The sequence below is a fragment of the Chaetura pelagica genome, unplaced genomic scaffold, assembly GCF_000747805.2.
Source record: "Chaetura pelagica isolate M959 unplaced genomic scaffold, ChaPel_1.0 scaffold634, whole genome shotgun sequence".
Taxonomy (NCBI): domain Eukaryota; kingdom Metazoa; phylum Chordata; class Aves; order Apodiformes; family Apodidae; genus Chaetura; species Chaetura pelagica.
Genome location: NW_009953085.1, coordinates 345,314 through 369,303, shown reverse-complemented (window position 1 = coordinate 369,303; position 23,990 = coordinate 345,314). Strand labels below are relative to the sequence as shown.

The 23,990-nt window shown below is 37.6% G+C and overlaps 1 protein-coding gene across 1 annotated transcript in view; it reads right to left on the bottom strand.

Annotated features, from left to right (window-relative positions):
- Positions 1–23,990, bottom strand: part of SYT9 (synaptotagmin IX) — a 121,980-nt gene that overhangs the window by 1,780 nt on the left and 96,210 nt on the right. The window contains exon 4 of the mRNA XM_009996987.1: positions 921–1,041. Coding sequence (XP_009995289.1) covers positions 921–1,041 — 121 coding nt within the window. The remainder of the gene's footprint in view (positions 1–920; positions 1,042–23,990) is intronic.

Genomic DNA, 23,990 nt, shown 5'->3' with positions numbered 1-23,990 from the left:
AATTTAAGGTTCCTTATTACCATGGAAAGCCTGGGAGGCAGTGGAGCTTTGAAAGTTTTACTTGGTTGACTGCTGATAATGAACAATTTATGATCAAGAAGCTCCTTGTTGTGTATCAACTTCTCAAAGGGTATTAAAATATCCACTGAACCATGCTATACATGACTCTCTTACACAACAGCCTGCACAGCAGTCTATTTATAGCAGCCTAATTACTGGTGCAGATTTGTAGGACAGGCAGAAGACAATAATATTTTACACATTGGGATTTACTGATGTAGGGTTAAATGTAACTCAAAGTATAACAATTAGTGCCTCGTATTTCTCGAGAGTATTATAATTATTTTTAAGCTCCTGAATGTAGGAAGGAAAGCTATTTCTTGTATCTCCTTTCTGGGAGCTCTACAACTTCCTGCTAGTATTTAGAAGTAATCTATGAACTCTTCCGTACAGTAGTTTTCATCATCAAATTTTGAAAGGGTTGCTGAAAGAAGTCTGGGATGATCACTGTTCTGTTCATATGCCAGCAACAGCAGAACTGGCTCTGTGGCTCTTGGAGATTGTCAGAGGGGGCTGGTCTGCCCCTGTGCCATAGCTGTAACAAATAGTCAGATGTACAATCAAATTCACAGGGTTATGAATGCAGTTTGGCCAGCTCGTGCTATTCTGAATCACAGTGGCTTTAGAAGGAATAATCTTGCTTTCTTTTAAAAGCAGATAATTGTAAACTGTTGGCGGCATCAGAAAAAAATAAAATACATTATTTACTCCCCAGAAACTCCTGTACTCAGGTAACTCAAGAGCTTGAAGCTGAAGAACCCTCTTTTCAAAACTCATTCTGGGAATTGACAGTGCTGAGTTCTGGGACTCAGAAGGGAAGTGGGACAGAAATCCACATTGAGTACTAAATTAATTCCTACCTGATGCTCCTGTGATATCCATTGCCTTTAAATTTCTTGCCTTTATTATTGTAATAGTTAGTCTACCAGCTGTTGGAAGGTAGCAGAGTGAAAACATCAGGTCACCGAGATCCACATTATCCTGTTTCAAGGAAAGAGAGACAGCATGAAGAAATAATAACAATTCTCCCTACCCAGAACAGGAGCTAAAGAGAAAGTATACCTTTGGGGATCTACAGTTATGCAAGCAAAAGCTGAATTCTCCTTCAGAAACATTTCTGAAAAAACAGACAACCACCTGCACACAAGATTCAAGTAGTTACATTTGTTGCTACACCACAAAAGTTCTCAAGTGTAAATGTGGTTATAATTCCTACTACTCTATCCTTGGAGGTGAAATACATTAAGAGGCACAGTGTCAGGCAGTGGAATTTGTTCCATTTTATTCCATTTGTTCCAATTCGTTCCACATGTTCCATTTTGTAGTGGTTTGCATGTACTGTTGACAAGTTGCAGCAGATCTCTGTGCTTTTCCTTCTGCTCTGCAGGATAACGACAGGGAGTTTCACAGAACGTACATCAGGCAGGCAGGGCAAAGTCTTATGCAACTCTCAAGCTTTCATAAACTCAGGTGTGATGGGGTGAAGTCAGTCTGGTAACGGGGAGTCTCTACTGGCAGCAGGGTAAGGACATTGATTCCTATGTCTTGCACAGACAAGCTCCCTCAAGTAATCTTATCTACCTGCTTCACTGATAGAAACATTTGCAACTCTTTCCTGTGTCAGTGGCATCAGAGTTTCAGAAAGGTAGCAGGAAATGAGCCAACCCTGTTTGAAGTTACAAAGCATCTGTCTTTTGTTTTTTAAAAAAGGAAATTCAGCTCTTCTATTAAAACAAACAGGGAATAAAGGATTGTATTATGTGATGTCTGGGATTTTATTTGCATTTTTTTGACTGAGCAGTTAACTGGTACTTTTATAGACTTATCTCCTGTAACCTAATATTTCATTCTTGACTGAGAGAAGTTGTTGTGTCCATCAAATTCAAAGTGACTTTCTAGATTTTATAGGGAAGGGCAATAGAGCTGTTGCAGAATATGTGTATCTTGCTCACTAAGCTTTGTGCAATACCTTCTCCTCTTTCCCAGGTTGGCTCCTCCTGTGTCAGTCACCAAAAATGAAGGGTGATGGATGACACAGAAGGTAAGTAAAAATACCTTGTCACAGCAACAGGTTAGTGTTTGTATCTGAGCTAAATGCTGTGCCCAGGGCCTAAACAGTCACTTTACATGGCTTTATGCACTGGCAGAGGGACATGCAGGACAGAAAGAAGTGCTGTCACAGAGTTGTAGAAAAATGTTACATTGGAAGGAACTTCTAGAGGTCACTTGATCCAACTCCTTGCTTAAGAGAGGCATCTTTGCTTTTGTTCTCAGCTTACGAAAGGGAAAAAAAGACCATGTACATTCATTCAGATACAGGTCTTTTCTTTGTGCCATTATCAGAGAGAGCTGCTCTCGAAGAAGGAAAATCTAGTATTATGGGCCCTTTGTCAGTAATATCTAGCTTTTAACCATGACTTGACTTCATCAACTATTGTATTTTTCATTTTAAAGATCAGTGTTTCATGGGAGCTGTAAAGCTAATAAAGGTTGTGACAGTATCAAGATAGCTGATATGACTCATCCTGTTTAGTGTCTTTTGATGGCTCAGGCTTGGAAGCAGACCTGCTGCAACAAACTCTGTGTCACTGATTCACTTTGGCTGGGAGAATCAAAGTGCTGTTTGAGAAGGTGATGCTGTAAGGAGTCCTACAGGTTAAAGTTATGTCAGCACATCCAGGAGAAATTTCTCTGGGCTAACACCTGCACTTAACATTACAGGAGAATAACTGATCTCTGACATTTTCTCAGTGATCAGCTGGAGCTTGATACCTATAGCCTGGGGAACAGGAAGCAAAGATTTCATTATCCTTTCCATTGTGAGGAAGAACTTCCAGAATTCAAGTGTTTATCTTACCCAGCTCTGAGGTGCTGAGATTTGTAGCTGTGGAATTCTTTCTCATGGTGCTAACCATGCAACTCTGGGTTTTTCATAAGCCATTTAAATAAATCCTTTTGTGAAGTCTGCTTTTGGGAATTTGGGGGATTTGCCAGTCTGGCAAACTTTGAGAGTTCATTTTTAATGGATTGGTCAAACTTTCAGGAGAAGATGAAATCATTGAATCTCTTGTTTTTTCCCTGACCACAAAGAAGCCCATCAGGTGTCTGCTGTTCTAACTGTGTACTTTGGTATTCTTAGATATTGTCAACCCTGTTAAAGTCATTCTGTATTCAATTCCAGCACTCCACCTGGGGACTAGGTAATTCATTATGTGAGTACTGTAAATACTGTTACTACCAAATACAAGAGTTTCCATTTTAGACTTGATTATCCTGAATGAACATTTAAAAACCTTTTTTCAGTTATTATCAAGAAGTTAATATGTAAATCAATTACTATACAATTTGATTTACATAGAAATTCCAAGAAACATTATTCCTCTGCATAAATGAAGTCAATAGGAAAGAAGAGATGCATTGAATGCAGTATTAGGAATAATGCCATAATATACTTATCCACAAACTTTGCCTTATGCTTGAAAAATAATCATCTACTCTGTGATGTATTTTTTGTCCAATGCTACAGTGACAAAAATACGTTGTTACTGCTTTTCCAAATACTGCACTTTGCATCATACAGGAAAACACTGTTAATCTGGAAACAGAGTCTGTAATTCTTCAATCTTTTCCAGTTCCAGAAGCTGTAGGCATTGCAGTAATACATGACAGACAATTGTAAGATTCTGTCTGTTCATAAGCCAATGCAATCCAACCATGGCAGTTGGAGAATGCAATTGAAGGAAAGCTTCCTGGCAGAAGCAGGAAAGAAATGTGCTTTTTAACATGAAAATCCTTCTCTGAGTCTGAAAAATAACTCCTGTCTTTACTTGTAAATGTTTTCTTAATTTTGGAAAGATAGAATTTTTTAACAGAGTGAGCCTTTTCCAGTGCTCTGGCTATTCCACCATTCTTACCCCTATTTTCTATAATCAAAGGGCAATATTTTAAACTGTTTCAAACATTGTACAATTTACTGTCGGGGCTTTGAGGTTCAACTTGAGGAGAGAATGTTCTTCAAAGGGTACCACAAACCATGACCCCACCACAGAATCTGCATGTGTGTATCATCTGAGTGGAACAGGCAACACACTCTGGCTGGAGATACTGGTGTCAGGCATGACTGTTACATCCAGCAAACACAAGTTCTTAGTATAAATTCAGTTTCTTAACAGAAGCAAGAGAGCACAGGGAGGATTATTGCACATCTTCACTAGTTTAAGATCACTGAACCACATAGCTTAAGCCATGGATTGTCACTGAAGGTGTTCTATATTATCAAGAAACAGTTTTAAGGAACAGAATTAACAAGTATAGAGGGTAAGATCTGCAAGGATTATGCTTCTCTTTGAATTGAGTACTTATGTGTTACTATGTATGCTTCACAAAATGTGCCAATATAAACGTTACATTGCTAGAGACATTTTGAAATTCCTGCTTAGGAAAAGTTTTCATAATATTGTAGGTTATCAAGTCATGCATTCTGTACATTCCAAATTTGTGTCTATTTAGTGCAGTAGTAACACCATATTGTGCAAGTTGCGGTGCAACCAGGATATCCTTAAGATAAGAAGAGCAAGAGGCTGGTTAATAGTATTAATAACATAAAATAAAATATTTGAAAGATAATTAAATTACAGTATTAATTTATTTATAGGAGTATGGCTATATTATTTTTATTCTTGTCCTGTTCAGCGGGAAGGACCTCAAAAACTGTCCATGATCAGAGGAAGAAAGTACTCCTCCATTCTTAATCTATAACCTGCTTATTCCTGTTTTTAAAATATGTAGAATAAGATTTTGCTTTGCTTTTCAAGTGCCCCAGGCTTTGCTTCAGGCTTGGGATGATGGCTGAGTTCCTTGATGTTGTTAGCTGTGCCTTACAGTGCTCCACACAACCTATCTGATGGCTGTTTCCGATATTCCTGCCTCGATTTGTCAGTGAACCCATGTTCTGTTAATGTAGTTCTTTATTCAACAGGGCAAGAGCATGAAATTCCTTCCTTAAAAAAATTGCCCAGTGTTACCTGGGAGAGTTAGATGTATTCAATACTAGGTAAGCAGCCTGTTGGAGGGTCCAAACTAGAGTCGTAAATCACAAGGTTTGCCCGAAAACTGTGTCCTCACGAAGCAATGAGTCTCTTACTGTAACCTCAAGATAAACAAAACCTTGTCATTGCTGTTAGGAGTGTGGAGATATGACTTCCCTCACATTACACTCTCTCCTTGCTGGTGGAAATATTTGACATATCACATAAATGTTATTTTTTTAATAGTGGCTTCTACTGAAAGGGTTATCATTTCTGTCAGAAAATATTTCATTTCCCTCTTTTAAAACAAACAAGGTGATAATATATCTTTTGCACACTGAATTCCAATGGTAATGATAATAGCTTGTTAGTCTATTGTCACACAGTATTTCTAGATTTTAAAATTATTAATTTTTTAAGAGGTTAGCCTGCAGGATAAATCACTCTCTAGTACTACATCATGCTGGTCCTCAGGTGAGTGTAACTTGGCTTATTAAACAAGGACACATCTAATCTTAAACAGGACTGCAACAATGGGCCTTTATATGGCTTTTCCTTTGATCCTTGGAGACTGCATAAGAAGCTCAGGCTGGATCAAACCTTCCCAGTGAAACCTGGAAGTTACCTGGTAATTAGGAAGTTTCTGGCAAACAGGGATGACATTGGGGATCAGATTTCTCTGGTGGATGGATTATCCTTTGTCATAAATACGTTTGGGAGCAGAGAATGGGTATGTAAAATCATGCAAAACAGGCACAAATGATGGAAGGAAACAAGGCAAATTAGAAGTTGCAACTTCTGCTTTTGCCTCTGGTCTAGAAAAAAATATGCTATCCTTGAGTTAGGCAATCATAAGCTTTGTGCTCATTTCTTCAGAAATTTGCATTTTGTATTTCTGGAGCAGACAAGCTGGGATAGGGCTGCTATCATGCACTGCCTCTGCAACACTAATGAAAGCATATGTCTGAGTTAGACCAGGTTCCTCAGGTATCCATCTCTAAAAAGACAGACACTACTTTTTTACTTTTCTGCTATGTTGCAAAAATAACAATAAGTATGGATTGTGAGGTGCTCATGTATTGTTTTGCACTTCATCAACTGCACTGTGATGCAGGCAGTGATGTCCTTGTTTACTTCTTTTACAGTTGCTAACTGTTAGAAGAGGTTTTCAAGGCAGTAGAGATTTTAGAGATTTTATACATTCTTATTGCTACGTCAGATCAGAGCTGTACAGCTCAGGCAATGGTAACTTTGCATACTACTTCCTTTAGCAGTCATACATGTCTCTGCAAAGGTCACTGGAAAAGAGAAAAATACCAGAGGTTTCGTGAAGTGAGATGATATAATTTGAGCACAGACACAGGATTGATTACCACCATTTAATTAAATTATCTGCTAAAATGAGGATAATTTAAGTATGCCAGTTATATGTGGTAAGTCTAAATGAATTAAAAATAAGAAGTGCTGTCTGCTTTTTGGTATATACATTTATAAAATTCTTCATCTGTGTTGAGAAGTCTGGATTCAGATTTGAGTGAGCTAAGATATTAATTCAGTTCAGGTACTTGTCCAGGATGCAAATATTATGCAAATATCGTACTAAACAAATCTGAGACTCTAATCTGTTTGAGAATGATTGCAAATCTAAAGTATCTAACATGATTACCGCATTAAATTAGCTCTACACTTCTGATTATTTCATCATAGAATTATTATATGTATGAGAAACATAACATACTTTTTAGAAATGTTTGATTTTAATTGAATTTACCTGTGACTAAAAGAGTGTCAGCTGCGTACTCATTACAGAGAAGATATGACTGGAAGATTCTATTTTCATGACATCTTAAATCAAAGAAATGAATTCTAGCAAAGTAGGCATTTATTAATGCCTCAGTCAAACTGTATCTACAGATATATGATTAAGTAAAGTTTGAGGAAAATGGGAATGGCCTTTCTTTTACAATTATTCTTTCAATACATCAATGACAAGCTTTTTAAGTTATTTTGCAGAGTATTATTTTCTCTGTGGGATTCCATTTTTTTTGTGTGTGTGTGTTTCGTCATCTTTATTTCTTTTAATAATGGTTTTTAGAAATGGAAGTAAATAAGTAAAGATGCTTTTGGAGCAAGGTATGTGAAAATGAGTCTGACTTCACTTACTAGGAAGGAACATTAAAACAATTCTGCAGCTTGGTTTCACTACAATGAAGGAATATAAGAAAGCTGAAGAGTTTGCCTGTAATTCGCTCTGAATTTTATATTGCTTTGGGTACACAGTGTAATTTTCATGTCCAGTCACGGAGAGGCTCTCAGCTTGTAGACCAATACAATGGTACGAAGAGTACATATAGAAGTTAGTCTGATGGGATGCAGAAAAAGGTAGGAAAAGGGCAACTTTGAAACCCTAGTACTCTCTCTCCATGTCTGTTGCACAATGTTTGCTCCTTAGCGTGTATTGCTAAAAAAGCTGGACCTGAGAGATTTGTGCATAACTAATACAGTGAAAAGTATCACCAGCAATGAATTTGAGCAAAAAAGACTTTCAAGGAGGAAATACAGCACTTAGACCAGCCAGTCCAAAGGAGGTGTTTCATGTTCTAATAAAAACAAAACAAAACAAAACAAAACAAAACAAAACAAAACAAGTCCTTCAACAACTAAGTTCAACTTTAACTTTGCTGCTTATCAAAGTATGTGGCTTGACTTTTCTGTATTAGGATTTATATTAGTAATGCTGGGATAATACCACAATGGGGTTTCTATTATCTTTTCTCTGAGGTATTTTGGAGCACCTTATAGTCAGACAGATGCCTTCTGAACACCACTACTTTGTGTTGTACTTCACAGGGGCTGAAAGAAGTCGGAAACCTTCCTGCAGACTGGGTTGTGGAGAGCTGCTATGATTATAGCTCAGGGAGCGTATGTTCTTATTTTAACTTCTTCATAGTTTTGCTTAGCATCTTGGCAACCTCTATAGAAAGACAGTAACAAAAGTAAAGCATCCAGCAAATAGAATATCCTCCATCTCAGCTTCAGAGCCTGGAGATCTTTTGGTAGAGAATTTTTGGGATTTTTTTCCCTCCTGTTTCCATTATCCTTGTGTTATGACTACACTTCTTTACACAGATCACTGCAGTCCTCACAAGGAAGATCCTCTAGACACGATTTCACGTTGTGCCAGTCAGTCAAGATATCTTATAATGGGGGTAGACAGAGGCAAAGGATAAGATTTTCTCCTTCATGCATTTCAGAACAAATCTAGTTAATGTATTTGAGGACACACAGGTAACTTGTCCTTGCTGCAGCATCCTTATTAAGTGAAGGACAGAGGCCTTTTCTTGTAGGCAATCAATGTACTTACCTCTCTAAAGACCCAACATCTCCACTGTCATAATTTATGTTATATAAATAGGATGGCAGTGATTAACTAAAACTGCCTTTCCAATCAGTTAGGTGCATACTATCCTCAGTTACCCAAATGCATTTACAGAATATGTTTGTTCTTACTGAGTAATTTAAGACATTACTGACAAATTGCTCCATAATAATACCCTTACTTTAAAAAAGCCTCCATTCAGTAAAGATAAACTTCATACACATGCATATTTTTTAAACATATGTTTAAATCCTATAGATTTTGCTGTCTGAATAATTTACATAGATTTTCAATCTCCAACAACTAAAGTGCTTTTTTGTCTCTGGGTCTAAGAGTGAATCTAATGAATTATCCTTAGCTATTGAGATAGAGGTACTGTCCTAATTTGTTCCAAACTCAATTGATGAACTGGGGAGATAGCCTGAATCGAGCTAATGAAAATTAGTAGAGACATGATTGGAAAAGCTGGAGTACTTGTCCTGTTGATGTGTGTGTAGCCATGTCAGAAACTGATTTCACTGGAAAAAGAGAATTGAGGAATTCTGAAAATTAAACTTTTGTAGAAAGTTACTGTAATTAATTTTTAACTTCCTCATCAGTTATTAAGAGGAGGAAAGTGTGTACACAGAGTTGTTTCTGAAGGATTGTTAGTCAGAGAAAGAAGTGAATTTTCTCCTTGCAAGTTAAACTGTTTCTCTGAAAACTATTTTGTTTTCTTGAATTGTTACTGCCTTGTGCAACTCCTCCGTGATTTGTTGCTTTCTCCAAAATACAAAATTCAGTATATATTTAATAATGCAAAAAAGTCTGCCCTGAATTCTTTTTTTTTCCTGGCCTTGCAGGCTGCCTTTTATAATTTGATTGCTACTGGGAGGCAGGCAGTGCACGTGTCTGTGTGTGGAGGACAGGCAACACTTGAGACCTAGGGAAGAAAATTGCATCTTCTTGATCCACTATTTAAAAATGAAAATGTCATGTCCTGTAAGATGTTAACAAGTGAGGTGCTGTGGACAGATTTGCTCCTCCTTTCACTTCAGCATGTCCCACCTTGTCACTGTTTACGGGTTGCCACCTCTGGTCTTGTGCTTCAATAGCAGCTACTGTGTTTGAAAGGGAAACCTTTTGAGGGTGGGTTTGATTTCACAATGCTAAAGCTTTAAATGAGAATACTCCAGCACGGATCTGACTCAAACCTTTCTCTCTGCAGAGGAGGCTGTGGTGCCTCAGAAATGTGTGCAAGCTTGGGAACAGCAATGAACTGTTCTATACAGGAATAGACAGAGGGAGGGCAACTGCCAACTCAAAAGGAAATGTAAGGCAGAGCTTCAGCTGGGGACCACGAGTTTTGGTGTTTGGTGAAAATGGCAAAAATGGAGGGACAAGTAGGTCAGGCAGACAGGAAATTTCATATAATGATGTAACAGTGTAATCTGGAAAAATGGGCAGTAGTTTCCCAATGTGAGGACCAAGCTTTTAATGAATATCCATCAGTATTTGTCATGTCAAACCAAGTAATTTTTCAACAAGCTGATTTGGATTAGATCTCTTTTAGTTTGTTTGTTTTTGTTATGAAATACTGAGGTTGAAAAAAACTCCAAAGAAAAACCAATGTTAATGACATTGTAGTGCACAGGATCTTGCAATACAAACTAATCTGGGTGGGCCAGCCTTGCTGACTTAAGAGAAAACTCTTGATGGACATCACACAGCTGGAAAGAGATAAGAAAATAAACCCTCATGGTTTCAAGGGTAAATTCTGGCTTGTTGTAAGAAGAGGAGGCTAAATTACATGTTAAACATTCACAATCTCTAGGCAAATACGGGTTTGAAGAAAATTAAGCAGCAAATCCATTCTAACGCATAAAATTATTTCTACCATGAATTATTTGCCAGTTGCCTTTTGCTTCCATTCTGTCGTAAGTTGAAAGTAATATTTAATTATCTCAATATCACACTAATAATGAAAATCTCAAATATATCCAAGAAAAATTGCAAAGGAGGAAGCTGGTTTTAAAAATAAGTTAACTAATCAAAATATTTCAATCCAAAATTACTTGCCTGTTAATATTTTTTTTTCACACTGTCTTTAAATGATAATGTCAATTTAAACTAAATATGTATGCAAATTAATGAATTGGCCTTTCACTCTACCTTAGGTTACAATGGGGCTGCATGTGAACTGAAATATCAAAAAATGCTCTATTTCCCAACCCCAAGCAATTATCTGTTCATATGCAGGGACTGAAAACAGTAAGTGCTTTGAATGCCTCCTCCCTGGAAGTGTTCAAGGGCAGCTTGGACAGGGCTTGAGCAATCTGGTATGATGGAAGGTGTGCCTGCCCATGCTAGCAGGGTTGGAACTACATCATCTCTTAGGTCCCTTTCAACACAAACCATTCTATGACTTTATGATAAGTATGTCAGGGCCCTGAGGGCACTAACGTGCCTTACTAGCCCTGGCTGCCCCCCAGCACTTCCCCTCACCCTGTCCATGGCCTAGGACCCTATTCCAGCCCAGCCTCGGGCTGTTGGTCCCTGCCCCAGGACACCGTAGGGTGCTGGTTTCAGACCTGCCCTGCTCAGCCATGAGCCATGGCCTGGCCCCAGGGAGCTGGCTGATGCCAGGGCCTTCTCCCCAGTTCACTGGTCTGCCCTGCTCCCTGGCTGGGGTGGTGGGATGGGACCTGGCTGCTGAGGTCTTGCCCAGCAGCATCCACGGCTTCTGGCATCCCAGCCCCAGGCAGAAGCCAACCCTTTTACCCTGCTGACCCAGTCTTAAATAAGGATAAAGTCTTGCAGAGTGGCCATTCTGTATAAAAAACCCCTAACACATACATGTTGCTGAAATAAAATCATATTAAGGCTTTTGGCCCTACTAAAGGTTCCTCACTTTTCCTGAGCACTGAATGTCATTCTCAGTATAGGCATTTTGTGGTGTGTCCTTTCTCTCTCACACTCTCTTTTTGATCCTTTTTCACTTCTCATCCCGCTAAAAAGTAATAACATAATTATTTATTATATAAAATATATACGCAGACTTTTAAAAAATGCTCTTTGCTATGTGTAGCTCCCTTTAAGTTTGGGACCCATCTAATAGGTGGGGAGAGATGATACTTTTATAAACTTATTTACCCCAATTTTTCTCTATGAGTTACACAGATTTTCTTCATCCTGATTTAGAAGAAAGTTATTTTTTCTTCTAAAGATGTGCCTTTCCTGGATTTTCTAGTGATTTTAAACCCAAGGACCAAGTAACTTTCTGCTGAATTTTCTTCATGTGTTTTGTTTCTCTAGACACAATTCTGTCATGATGTGTCACGCAACCTCTTGGATCAGGAACCACTGAAAATACTTCATAGGTTTTTCTGGTAAAAAGTAGTGCTTTTTTTTTTTTTTTTTTTTTTTTTTTGCTAGAGGTTCCTTTTGTTGAAATCCTGTTACTTTTGAAATCGACTTGGTTGCTATTAAGTGGTATAACTAAAATACAAAAAGTTGCCTTGTGATCTGTCACCTGTATAAACACTGGTGCCCTGCCAGACTCAAATGCACTATCCACAGAAAGTATTAATGTAAGAGAAATGCTGAAAAGGGATCATTATGGCTTAAAAACGTCTGAGAGCATTCCACATAACCTTCCACTAGACTGAAAGCACAACTAAAATTTGCAACATGCATTTTACTAATGACATTCTCTATATAAATTTCCCACTTTTAACAACAGTAAAGTAATTTCCATAGAAGTTTCATTTACTTCTCAGTAATTTATTTAAATGGGTCATAAAGAAAATAAAATCACTGAAAATTTCAAAGAAAAGCAGCCAACGTAAAGGGATTACTTCCTTCCTAGCCATATTCTGCTAATGAATTGGGGAAAAAGGTGTGCAGTTGTACTGCTTTGATTGTCCTTGCATAGCAATTCCATTTTAATTGCAAGTTAAATGGAAGAATACAATATTGGATGCCACAAAGCACATGTATTAAATAATGTAAAAACAGACAAAACCCCTACATCTTCCATACTCCATAATTGTTTCATTTTATACCATAGAATCTCTCTGGTTTTCAAATACAAAAGGAATTAAAATAATAGAGGGGGAAAGGAAGAATGAGAATGACAATAAAATTAATGGTAACAAGACAGCATCATCCTGGAAGTGTGAAAAAGAGGGCTGCTTTTCTCCTTTATACCTCAAACTGTGCTACAAACAAAAGAAAGTTGGGGGTTTGGTGGGTATTTTCTGGAGGTGAGAGGGAAGGATGGGAGAGAAGGGTGGCTTTTCTGTTCCCTCCCAGAGATGCTGCTGACAATTGTGTAACAGCCTGCTATGTAAAATTTGCCAACTGTGTAACATCCTGAGATACTGTTGGTATCAAATCCTTTCTGGGCAAACCCCTCTGGCTGACCTCCTGAAGCAATGCCCTGGAATCTGTGGTGATTTAGCAACAAGGGGTTACTTTTACCGCTTCTCGTAGGCAATGCCAGGAACGTGTTAGGAACTGAGTGTTTCTCAGTATCCTTGCTGCTGATGCTCCCCAAAAGCTTGTGTAAAACCAGCTAGCCTCTTTTATTTGGAGACAATTCTGGACTATGGCCATTAGGACATTGGCTATGCAGAATTCATGCTTTCTATCACCTACCTTGTAAATAAATAGTGTATTATAATCCTGAAGCTGTCAGGCAGTTTACCAATCCAATACTGTCTCTACTTTCAATCTGTACAGAAAGAACAGCTATAAAATAAAACTGAAGACTGCAAGGGAGCTGAAGGATGGGTAAGAAGATAGCAATCTGTTTTAGAAAATGCAGACTCTGAAATCAAGTGTATCATTCAGGTGTCAGCAGCATGAGCAGGGGAAATGTGATGGTGTAAAGTGTGATAACAGTTCTTTTTCTGTAATACTTGTTCCCTATCAGATATGCTCGTGCCTCCCCATTATATTTAGACTTGTACTGTGGGCAATTTTAGGAGCACTTTAGTGAGCATGCTTTCTCTGTTAAAGAATACATGGAGGGTAGTGTAAGATGTGAGACAAAGAGAGTACTAAATATAGAAGTGCTTTAGTGCTTTAAGTCCATAAAAGTGAGACAACAGAACTTCCTCCTCACAGAGTACTTTTCTTCTATCTTGTTTTATTTTACATGTGCTTACACGTGAAACGTGTCTTAAAAGGAAAAGGATTTTTTTCTGTGGCTTGTTTTACTCTCTTCCTGATGGCATCATGTGCATTTGTGTGAGGTGAGTCTGGGAGAGCTGTCCAGACATTCATCTGGTTATGTTCATCTTCAGAACAACTAGTGTTATTGTGTTCATACTTTACATACTTTACTTATTGTGTTCCTACATTACAGGTAGGAAAAAAAGTTGCATTTTTAGAAAGCCTGTGAGTAACACAGTAAACAATATTTTGTGGTCACTTCGGTGCCTTCTCAAATTTTCTGTTTAGTTGCCTGTATTTTAAATCATCTGACAGTTTTGAAACGAAAGAAAAGTTGTGAGTTGGCTTGTCCTAAATAGTGAGTTCACTTTAGATCTCTTTGTAACTTTCAGGATGATCAATTATTTTAGATACTCAGTTTGACACCTTAGAAGGGTCTCACTTCAGCTCTTTTGGAAGGAAGTATGATTTTGACAGAATTTAATGTAGTTATCTCTCAGTGTCCTGACTCATACCTTTAGGAGTAAGATTGTATAGAAAGAAAGATAGTATGGTTTTTTTGTGTGCACTGCTTTAGCACTGAAAGGTTTCCTGAAATAAATGGGTTTTAAGAAGGGCAAGAGAGTGGCTGGATGGGGATGAAGAGAGTGAGCATCTACTGCTGTATCTACTGGCTTGTTTTTTTAAAAAAATCAGTATTTTGGTGAAAAAGATGTGGTTACTTAAAAGAGTGAGTCAGGGGTGCTCACTGCAGAAACATGCAGCAATGAATACTCTGTTTTCATTCTATTTGGCCTCCTGCTGCCAGCCAAAAGTTCAAGATGTGGATGTAGAACTGACGTCATTTGGAATGGAGAGATTTCTATCTGCTTTCTCCAGGACAAAAACTGATGGCTCACTTATACTATAGCCATCAAGTTTTGGGAGAGGGGAGGAGAAGAAGGCTTAAATCTTTGCTGAGCAGGTCATTGTCATGTATTTATTTTGCAGAGAGGAATAAAAGGATGGTAATTTGCTTGTTCTGCTGTTCTAGAAATTTTCTGATGTACATCTCAGGAGATTTTGTTTATATTAATGCATGTGGCTTTTTGTACTGTTTACAAGATAGTATGTCCAAACTCTAGCATGAGGATATGCATGAAATCTGAGCTTCAGTGGGAATTCTTCTCCTGACTCTACAGTAGAGTCAAGATCTCATCCTGACTGCTACTCATTTCTATCTCCATAAAACGTTGTTGTCCCAACAGAGTGAAGTTTATTGATAGATTAGCATTTACTGTAAGATTCTGTGCTCAGTGGAGTACAAACACTGAGAGGTTTTCATTATTTTAAAGTTATTTCTTTCTTCCTGATGATCCTAAATAAGTCTCTAGGGGGCTTAAAACCAAAGTCTGATGTTTTCTTCCCATATTTTTGTACACACTTTTGTTTTTCTTTACTGCATACAAATTTATTCTATTGTTTGGGTTGTTCAGAAGAAATATCCTAATGTAGATCGATGGTTGATTAAACCACAGCTGGCTTTTAAAAATGTTTATAAAACCGCAGCATGCTTATAAAATGAAAACACATATAGAGTTCTATGAATTCTGAAATCAAATATGCAAACTACAAGGTGGGAATTGTTCTTTTGCTCTCTGGTGCTAAGTTTCATAGTGTTTTATTAGCAGTTTCTATATTAATAGAAAATACTAACTATTGCATGATATTGCTCATCTTCTCTGCTTGTTACCAAATAATTTTACTGCAGGAAATGGAAGAGGAAATGTTAGGTAGGTGGAGTGGTGGATTTCAGCCACTTGTGCTGTAGTTGTTAGTAATAGGTTGCCTGACAAGCAAGGTTATGTTTTCTGATGTTGTGATAAACTGCTATTTTTAAGATGTCAGATTTAGTCCAAGAATCTGAGTGGGGAATTTTATCCCAATACTTCATATCATCAACTGTGAAAACCTCCAGCTCTCAGTTGTTTTCTGTTTTCCTGCCCATCACAAGCAAGATGCCATAACTAGTTGGAAATCTTCCTCCAGATGGTCTATGTAGGTTTAATTCTGAGTTTGTCTGATGGAAGTAGTGAGTGATGGAGCACTCACTAAGGTGATCTCTAGCTTGTGACTACTGTTTTCTTGAGTAAACAGAGCAAGGTGTTTAATCAAGCAATGAAGTGCCAGAATCACACAGCTCTACAAGTCTCAAATGGCATGATCCCACAGACATTACTGATGCTTTGAGCCTGGTCTGGTCATTTGAGCCTGTCACTTCACCAACGTACATGGTGTGAAATACTCATTCTAATTCTCTGCTAGGGACCCACAGGAAGACTCAGACACTGACAGGGACTGGATGCTTCATTTACCCATGTGAATATTTCCAGTGACTTCAGTGGGACTAACTACAGTAGTTATTACATCTGTAATTCTAGAATTTGAGTGTGCCCTGCATTCAGTATTTCAGTATTTGTGCAGAATTTAGAGGTTTGCATGTGTTTGTCATTTAATCCCACCCAGGCAAGCACAAAGTGATGTTGCAGTGGCCTGTTGGATTTTTTCAGGGAACACTGTATTTTATGTGTTATACCAGATACACAAACATCTTTCTGAATATTTAGAGAAGGAGGAAAAATTAAATAAAACAGTGAGTTAAAATGCAGGTTTCTTCTGTAAAAAGGTAGTAAACTTGGGCCTAATAAGTCTTGATAATAAAGCTTTTAGTCAGGCTACAGGTCCCTCAGTCTCACCACCATTTGTTTAGCTTTGCTCTCAGAAAGACAACTCAATTGCCATGTAAGAATGCTGCCTTTCTGTCCCTTTTCCCTCAGATAGTTTGGCTGACAAGTAATCTATTTTCTACAAAGTGGAAGAATGGAAATACATAGCAACATATCTTCAATAATCAGAGCCAGGTTCTCTACACAGCCTTGGAAGTGACCTCATCCTCTGAAGGGCAGGGGATTGAAGAGAGAAAGGCTATCATGTTCATCTCTGAGTCTTCCCAGGAACTATTAGGGCCTCTACAATATCTGGTATTATACTTGTTGACCATATAACCATATCTTAGCAAAATATGTGTCCTTCAAAGTTTCTACTTTCATTTATGTCAGTTCAGTTGTTCCATCTTTTATTTCTTTCAAACTACATGATCAGCTGCTAAAAGTCTCATAGATTTTTAGGAGAAAAGCTAGAAAAGCTATATATATATAGGACCTATTGTTCCTGCAATATATCCCTCTCCTCCAATCAGCTCAAACCTCAGCTGTAACTTCCAATGTTCTCCCCCCACAAAGACAGTGGGGAGGTCTGATGAGAGCCCTTGTGTGAGTTAGCAAATGGTATAGGCTTTTCTTCATTTTGGAAGCTCTGTAATTTAGCCTGTAAACATAAAAAAACGTGCCTCCCGAGCACTACAGTTATGGTCCAGTAATTCCTTCCTTCTGTACAGATGTTTTGTCCTCTGTAACAGGACTCTGGGAAGATCCTGGAACGCTGGGTGGTTAAAGTGTGAGACTGGTTATGTTCTCTAAAAAGGATTTGAATGGGGACAACCTAGGACACAAGAGTATTAGAAAAGATGAAGTCAAGACTGGATTGAACCAAGCACACATGTTAGATAGTGTTAGAATGCCAGCCTGTCAGGTAAGGGGTGCAGGAGGTTCTTCCCAAGTAGCCAGGCTACCCCCTGGAAAAATATCCAGTATGTCTTGGTAAGGGTTTGGAGCACACTGATAGTCGATCCATAAGTACACAATACACAGTAACAAATAAGTCCACTCACTGCTTAAAATTACATGAGAACTGGGCAAACAGACCAGACAAAGAAGAAAACTGTAAAACTCTATAAAATATTTGGTGGAGAAAGATGCCTGATGGCTGTGATATCTTGTGGGGATTAAAGACTAAAAAAGGCTTGAGGCTTTTCACAGAAGCACAGTATGTTCAGAGGAAAGAATACTTTCAAGTCTGGCTCCAAATATTGGAAATAGATTTGAAGAGCAGGATTTTTCAGAAATGTCGATGAATCCATAAGTTATTGAAATGCTGTGACCTCTGCTAAAAAAACCAAAAGACTAAGTAAGCATTCCCAAAACTGTTTAATAATTAAATGTGTGTTTGAAGTGATTTTTTTTTTTTTTTTCACTGCCTGGCTAAATACGTTTGAATTGAAAATTATATAACCCTGTAAAAAAAAGGCTATGGCACAGTCTAATCTCAACTTATGTGCAGAATGGTTACAGCCAAGATCACCTTTAATACAGCTATTTTAGCCCTAATGCTGTGTGAGTGCTCTTTGCTCAGCTTGAAGAATTGCTGCCTGGGAATTGTAAAAAAAACTAGAGCAATTTTTTTTTTTTCTTTTTCTGTTTGCAGCTCCCTCTAACAATTTTGGATGGTACAATTGAAGGACAGGCTTGGCTGACTGGGATCACATCTTGGCTTAGCTTTATGTGCAGTGTGCAGGTCACTGTGAGCTGTTTCACTCAAGTCTACCTTTGAGAGCCTTGTTTAGAGGGAGATCTCTGGAAAAAAAGAATTGGCAGAGGAGGCTGAGAAGAAAGGAGAAGGGAGATGTGTAGAACAGGGATAAATACAGACTCTTCCACTAATCTAGAAAAACAGGAATTTAGGATTGAGTCTAATCCTTTTCAGCATGTGGCTAATGTGCAGAGGAAAATGTTCTCCGTACACTATTGCTGTTCTGGGGCTGTTGCAGCAGGGAAACAGATATGACACACAGACAAAAGTGAGAGCTCAGGAATATGCAGCATTGATGGGCAGGGGAAGAACCAGTGTGGAAATCAGGATTGTAATTTCACAAAGAGTTTTGAGTTATTTCCATTTTGAAGCAGAATATCCCTTCCTTGACTCGAAATATTTTGCTTTTACAAAAAACAGGATATTTTGTTGATATTTCACATTTCAAAATATTTTAAAATCTTGCAACAGAAGGGCATTCCAAATGAGAAATCAAAACATCTAATTCCGAAATTTCAGTCTTCTCAAAATAGTAACTTTAATTCTTTTTTTTGCTTTTAAATTATTTGACTGAAATGGTCCCATTTCCAGTACATGGAGGATTTTTGTCTGCATTAATTTTGTTTCTTTTGTTTGATTGTTTGTTTGCTTGTATGAATGTTTTTGGTAGAGCGACATCCAGACTGAAAAAGCTCACTTGGAAACCCTGATGACCACAGCCCTGGGTTCTGTAAACTGATTGTTCCTGTGGAGCTACAAGGTTGTTAAGGAATCACTGCATAGTCAGCATTCTTTTCAGAGCCAACCTGGGAGTGCTCATACCACTGACTCAGGACCAGCCTAGCTCCATCTCAAACCATCACTCTTTAAGGCATTTGATATTTTTTTACTTCAGAACCTCTCCAAGTTTTATTGAATAATATTCTCATAGTTACCTAGTTGCTCCAAACAGAAATAGACATCTGCTGTCTTTAAGATTTCTGAAAACATATGTCAATATTTTATCTCCACCCTATGTAACTGTATGGAACTGTGTCTGTCCTTCGTTTAGTCATGCTGAGTGCTGTTTCCTAATAATTTAAACATATGTCATTTCTGACAAATCTTATCCAACAATGTATTAGCAAAATCATTAGATTAAAAAAGAAATCATGAAGAGACAAATGGAAAAGCCCACTTCTGAAAATGAACCCATTTAAACACGTGGTTAGTAAAAATGTAAAAACCATAGGAAAAACACTGGCTGCAGCCATTTTCCACTGTAGGATGTGGAGAACAGGTACTATACCTGTTGTGCTGATGCTGATGGCTAATTGATTTCTTTGTCATCCTTATGGTGGTTATCTTTAGAAATCTGGAGGATTAAAGCTCTTTGACTTTTTTGCATCTTTTACCTATGAAATGGTTCATCACACACAGACTTTTTTTTCCTGTACTTTTGATTAAATGTGAATAGAAAATATCATGAAACAAAGAGTGATCTTTGTGACTTAGAAGATGAACATCCACTGATGTGCCTCTTGAAGGGAATTATGGTGTCTGTATTTTTAGCACTTCTAGCTTTGATTGTGTTTTTTTGGTGTTGTTGTTTTTTTTAAACAAATCTACAATTGAAGTGAGGTGAATCTTACCTCTTGTGCTTACTGCTTCAGTTTGTCTATCCATGAAATAATTGTTGTTGCTCCTTAAGCTTTTGGCATGCTTTAATGTGGGCAAGACACCTGGGTTTGCAAATAGATCTCTTCTAGAGAGACCTGCATTTGCAAATCAATTAAATAGGTACCCACACACATCAGCAACTGATTGCCTCCCTGATATCAAAGCCTACTCGTTTAAAGAAATGGAGCAGATGTGTTTTCTGTATTACAAAACAAAAATCAACTAGTGTTTCCCATACAATGCTACAGTCCTAAAAAGAAGATATGGCATTTAACATTGATGCTTTGGATTTGAAGTCATACATAGAGCCAGGGATTTGGTTTCCTTCTATTCTGTCTCAAAATGTTGACTCAAAAATTTTTGCTATGCATTGTAAACATTTTAAATGCTTTTCTGAGATCTTGCTCAATGCCATTGCTTTTCTAAGCCCAGCGAGTTGCCAAAACAGGAATTTTAGAAATATTGACTACAACATCTTGAGAAGCTAAACCTTTTTTAAAGTTGGAGTAGGTGGACTTAGTTGACATACTGCCAGCTACAGTATCTGTACACTATCCAAGAAGACAAGCATTGATACACAAAGTGGATTAAGGCTGGAACCAGGAATCTGCAGATCCTGGACCTGGTCTCATTTCTGCTGTTAAGTAGTGTCATGTCTGGAGAAAGTCACATCCTTTTTGTCTGAGTATATTTCACTGTTCATTAATCAGGGAAATTATTTACCTACTTCTTTCAAAGAAGGAAGTTTTATTTTCCTCAAGTTTTGAGGGTGTAAACCCTAAGGATTATGACCTGCACCTACGCATGTACATTTGGCACACATTAAAGTGCTCACAGCCTCTTAGCAGGAGTGGTTCTGGGCAGTGCAAGCCTTGGGGAAGTTATTTTGCACTTTGAGGACACGATAGGTTTGAATTGCAGAAAATCTGGTAAGTTTGGTCAGATTTCAAAATTTTAGACTTGTATTACGTTTTCCATAAACAGCTGGTTGAATTAATTTAGTCTCTTTATGTATATCTTCCACACATACCATGGTTGGCATTAATATCTCTGAAGCAGGGAACTTGAAACCTCCTTCTGGTGATGTTATGATTTCAGTTGCATCTCAGTTATAAAACATAAATGTCTAAAAATACAGATTCTCAAATCTGTCTTTCTAGGGCAAACTTGAGAACAACAGCAGTGAACAATTAGCACTTCTAGAACACAGAATTTCAAATACTTATAACCACCTCTTTGTCAAAACAAAAGCATGTATACCAACATGCAACTTAATTTCATTATTTTTTCAAAATATTTTTTTACTGCTTCTGTGCAAAAGGAATTTCGCATTCTGACACACCATTGCATTCTTGATCACTATGGATGTAATATAATAGCTTGAAGATTCTTAAAACTGGATGCAATCAATTTCTTGGCTTTGCAACTTCCAGCATATGTAAAAGTAAACAACTTGATACACACCTTCTGTTTCTTTCTAGGTTTGAACACTCTATAACTATATTTTGGATTTTCAGTGAACCATATACATTCTCTAAAGTCTGTGACATGTTTCTTCTCCAGTTCCATATGTATCATCCAGGGTTTTCTTTCTGTAATATCTTCTCTCTTTTTTTCAGAAATATTTTTCTTCTGTATTTTCACTCTCCTTTTGGACCCTGATACATTGTTTTTTAACTTTGGGGGCTGGATGCTACACTCTTCAATGTTTAGCTAGACACAAAAGCAGAAGTACTTCAAAAGAGCCATATTCAAAACAGAGTACTCCTTTGAATCCTTTGTAGTACTCCAATTATTTCCAGATAAAGAATAAATCATGGTTTGAACCTGACCAACAGCTTTCACCTTTATCAGAGTTTCAGTTTACTTCACACCTGCACAGGAGGTGGATACAGCAAAAGCCTCAAAGGAACCACAAGATGAGGGTAAATGGGAGCAGTCAATATGGTATCTACAATTTATAAAATATTAGGTGCATAATGACTGCAAATCTTGTAAATATCCTTTGAGGAGAGACTATTATAGAAAGATTACAGAAAATAGGTTACTTTGGGATGTTCAACATCAGCATAAGATGAAAGATGCCAAGGGGGTGTTGTGAATAAGATTTTTTTAAAGTGTATATATAAGCTTAGACATTCAGAAAAAGAACAGTTTTCAATGCACCATGCCTAGATCTCAAGTATAACTGTATCTGACAACTGAAAAAATAGCATCAGTGTCAAAATCTCTCTATATACGGTAAGACAAAAATCACAAATTTGCATCCTAAAAAGAGTAGTCATTTTGTAAAATGCTGGCCCAGCTAAGAAGGGAAATGTCCCCTGTTCCTTCTCACTCCTGTTATTCTTCTGCTTTAAGTGGAGGCCACTTCTAAATACCCACCTCTTCTCTGGAAACATCACCTGTTTATCAAGTGACAAAAACTGAGCATTCTGAGAATCCAAAGGACCAGTAGGAAGCAGAGCTAGATTTCCAGTTCACAGAAATCCTTCTCTGTGGCCTGTAGCTCCCTGGTGATGTTTAAGAAACAATTCTTGAGGAAAGATTTTTCTGTCTGGGTGCACAGCAAGGTATGTACATGGATTCTTAGCATTTTCTGAAAGAGAAGGTTCTTTTTTATCTGAAATGGACTATCTGGAAGCTTTGTAGTTGTTTATATTACTTTGGGACAAAGCCATGTTTTTTTGCCTGATCACATTAGAGTTTGAAGATGGAAATCAAGGAAATATTAAGAATTCTTTTATCTTCAAAACTTTCCATCAGACTATGAACATTACCAAATCAAACAAAAAAACCCACATCCCAAATCCTGAATATGTTTTAGAGGCTACTAAAGAAAACATACCAACCTACTGAAAACAAGCCTAAAAATAAAGAGCATCTTTTTTTCTTGATGAGCCAGAACCCAGTGTAATCTGTCTGGTAGATATACATAAAGCTTATCTAGTTCATTTTATGTTTATCTGAAGTTGATCCATTTAATTATTTCTTCCATTAAGCAGCCCACTGCTGCTTTTTGCTGGTTGGAAAAAGTGACAGTGTTACAGTACCCGGGATTAGAAGAACAATAATTTTGATATTGGAGATTTATGTTTGGAGGCAGATTGCTTTTGAGCATGTAGAAATTTTTTATGCTGACACACATCTGTGCTATGAAATAACTTCAAACTCTGAGATGGCAGCAGATGTTACAGTCCAAAGAATCAAAACTGTTGGGTTTAGATTAAAAAAAAATAATCTTCCAGTGTTATTAGAAGAGAGAAGAAAGCACATGGCATAACAGTTTAATTTAATGGCATTGTTTGCAGTAAACCTGACATTTCAGTAGGCCATTTTGCTGGGCAGAGAAGGATTTGGTACATTGTTTTATATTACTGTGTCAAACTGGATTAGAACATAAAATGGAGAAATAAACTAAAGGCTTTGGGGACTGCTGGTTATGCAGTGTAATATGATGCACAAGGAATTAAAAAGAATGTGCTCTTCAGAAGTATGACAAATTCATCATGTAGCTGTGTGGACCTTCCCTTTTTCTAGTAAGTTACCCTGGTTTATCTCTTCTGTGCTGCACTGGCTGTTGATCTACATCAAGTGAATTTCCTTCAGTAAGTTTACCCAACGTTTGTCTGTTTTCTTATTATTCGAAACAACAAGACATTCAAAGATACAGTGTCTGAAAACTGCAACATCTCACACAGTCCCTGTTTGCAACCATAAACTGCCAAGCAGTGCTGAAACTTTGCTAAAATTGATTTCAGAGATTCACTAACACTGACTGCTGGCCTGATCTGGAGAGCAGCCATGGGAGGATTCACTTCAACAGCTTCACTGAGTTGCCTGTAGGCTTTGGTTTCTGCTGTCAGTCTGCGAGATATCTAAGCTATCCAGACATGAAAATGTGCTCAAACTTGGTTTCTTAAACGGTGCCTAGAGGGTTTATCATAACTTCATGGAGTAAGTTCTAACCTTTGAATTTTGCGAACTGTTAATTAGTAAGCTGAGTACTCCACGCTTTCAGTTATCTGATACTGTTATCTCAGAAGTCTCACAGCCAAAATTGGATTGTGTCTCCTATGAGTCATTTGCTTTGAAAAGGTCTCTGTTAGCTGAAAATCCAGTGACAAGTCTAGGTGACAGGTCATGTGTTCTGTCTGGATAAACAGTGCTAAACTTCAGAAAGGAATTAATATGAGTAGGAATTCATAAATGACTCATGTTTCAGTCCTGAATTTAATTTC